This window comes from Rhea americana, unplaced genomic scaffold (genome assembly GCF_003343005.1).
Source record: "Rhea americana isolate MKP2758 unplaced genomic scaffold, rheAme1 scaffold_13, whole genome shotgun sequence".
Classification (NCBI taxonomy): domain Eukaryota; kingdom Metazoa; phylum Chordata; class Aves; order Rheiformes; family Rheidae; genus Rhea; species Rhea americana.
Genome location: NW_028185372.1, coordinates 1884814 through 1886399, shown reverse-complemented (window position 1 = coordinate 1886399; position 1586 = coordinate 1884814). Strand labels below are relative to the sequence as shown.

The 1586-nt window shown below is 40.8% G+C and overlaps 1 protein-coding gene across 1 annotated transcript in view; it reads right to left on the bottom strand.

Moving 5' to 3' along the window:
* SKP2 (S-phase kinase associated protein 2) overlaps positions 1 to 1314 on the bottom strand; it is a 15857-nt gene extending 14543 nt beyond the window's left edge. Inside the window, exon 1 of the mRNA XM_085297695.1 lies at positions 1301 to 1314. Coding sequence (XP_085153821.1) covers positions 1301 to 1314 — 14 coding nt within the window. The remainder of the gene's footprint in view (positions 1 to 1300) is intronic.
* Between the last annotated feature and the right edge of the window lie 272 nt (positions 1315 to 1586).

Sequence of the window (1586 nt, the reverse complement as noted above, 5' to 3'; positions counted from 1 at the left end):
CCCTCGGGAGGGGCCGGCCTGGCCGGGTCCCGCTGCCCCCAGCGAGAGCCGGGTCGGGGGCACGGAGTCCCCGGGCTCCGTGACAGCGCTGCGGGCTCCCCCTGGGTGGGAGTAAAGAGCAGCGGCTGGGCCGGGAGGGCTGAGGGGGAGGAGGGAGTCTGTATGCTCGGCCTGGTCTGCTCTTAGCCTCCCGTTTTCCCGTTCTTTCAGAGGTRCTAAGCATGTACGTTTAAAGTATGCATATCGGTGGGCTTTTCAAAATTTATGTGGAGTTGGAGTGTATTCTGTGTGGTCAGTGAGTGTAAAGCGATCTGCTTTAGCAGCTTCAGTGTGTAGCAGCAGTMTCTGGTTTGGGAGATCTGAATCATGGTGATGGTGACATTTTGCTTTGAAAGCGTTTCCTGCCTTTTTGGGAGCAACTTAGTAGTGGAGGTATGGAATTGAGGGACTTTGAGGGGCTCTGTCTATGTTTTCTGGTCACATCACTAACCACACCTGTTCACCTATTTAAAAGATATATGTTTTTTTTTCACACAAAGCTTCAGATTTTTGCTAGACCTTCTTCCAGTAATGCAGTTCTTCACCCATAACATCCAAATTGCATGTTTTGAAATTGSTAGGGATGGAAAATTAATTCTGAACACACCTACAACTCCACCCTTACTCAGCAAGCTGCTCATAAATGCTGTCCCTTGTTTACACCATAATGATGGAGAGATGTGCCTACAAAACTGGAGATGGTAATGGAAAGCACAGCAAATCACGCACAATTAAGTTGAATGTAGTCACTGGTATGACTCAACTGGCATTCATATAATCTTTATGGAGAATTTAGTGTCAACCGTATCTAGTTTTAACTAAAATAATTGAATAGTTCTTTAAAGGTTATTTAAAGAGATAATCAAATGATAGCCAATTTGTTTATTTTTTTTTTAATCTATATTTAACTTTATCCCACAGCCCCTTTTCTTCCTTCTCTTACGCTTTTATACTCACTTTTCTCTATTGAAGCATGGGAAAGTGTTTGGTGAAAGAAAGAAAATTCAATTATCTTTTAAAAGCTCTAAATTACCAGCCAAATAAATTACGTTTGTCTTACTGCAGTGTTAGGCTTCTGATCCTGTGATTTAGCTSCTTACCTTCCTTACTACAACAGCTGTTCTTTGTAGGTGCATTAGTCAGGCTGCCTAGATAGCAATTTCTGTTCTTTTTTAATGGCAACTAGACAGCTTTTGTGTCTTCTATTTTAGTTTCTGCAAATAGGTTGTTTTGTTCAATCTGTTGTTTCTGTAGTACTCACCTCTCTGAAGGCATCAGTCTCTGTGGTACTTAGTATTTTTCATTTGAGGACTAGACAGTGCCAAGTAAAGCAGGCAAACTTACTGTGTGTTTCTACTGCTGATTACTTGCTTCTTTTTGAACATCCTTATCTACTTAAGTAAAGCATTTGACTTTTATTTACTGTTCCTAAGGAGAATCCAGTTTTCCTCCAAATCAGAGAATACTGCTATTTTGAATTGAACCAGCACAGTATTTTATTATATATTTTGTTTCCTTATATGCTTTGTTTCCTTAAATACTTATAT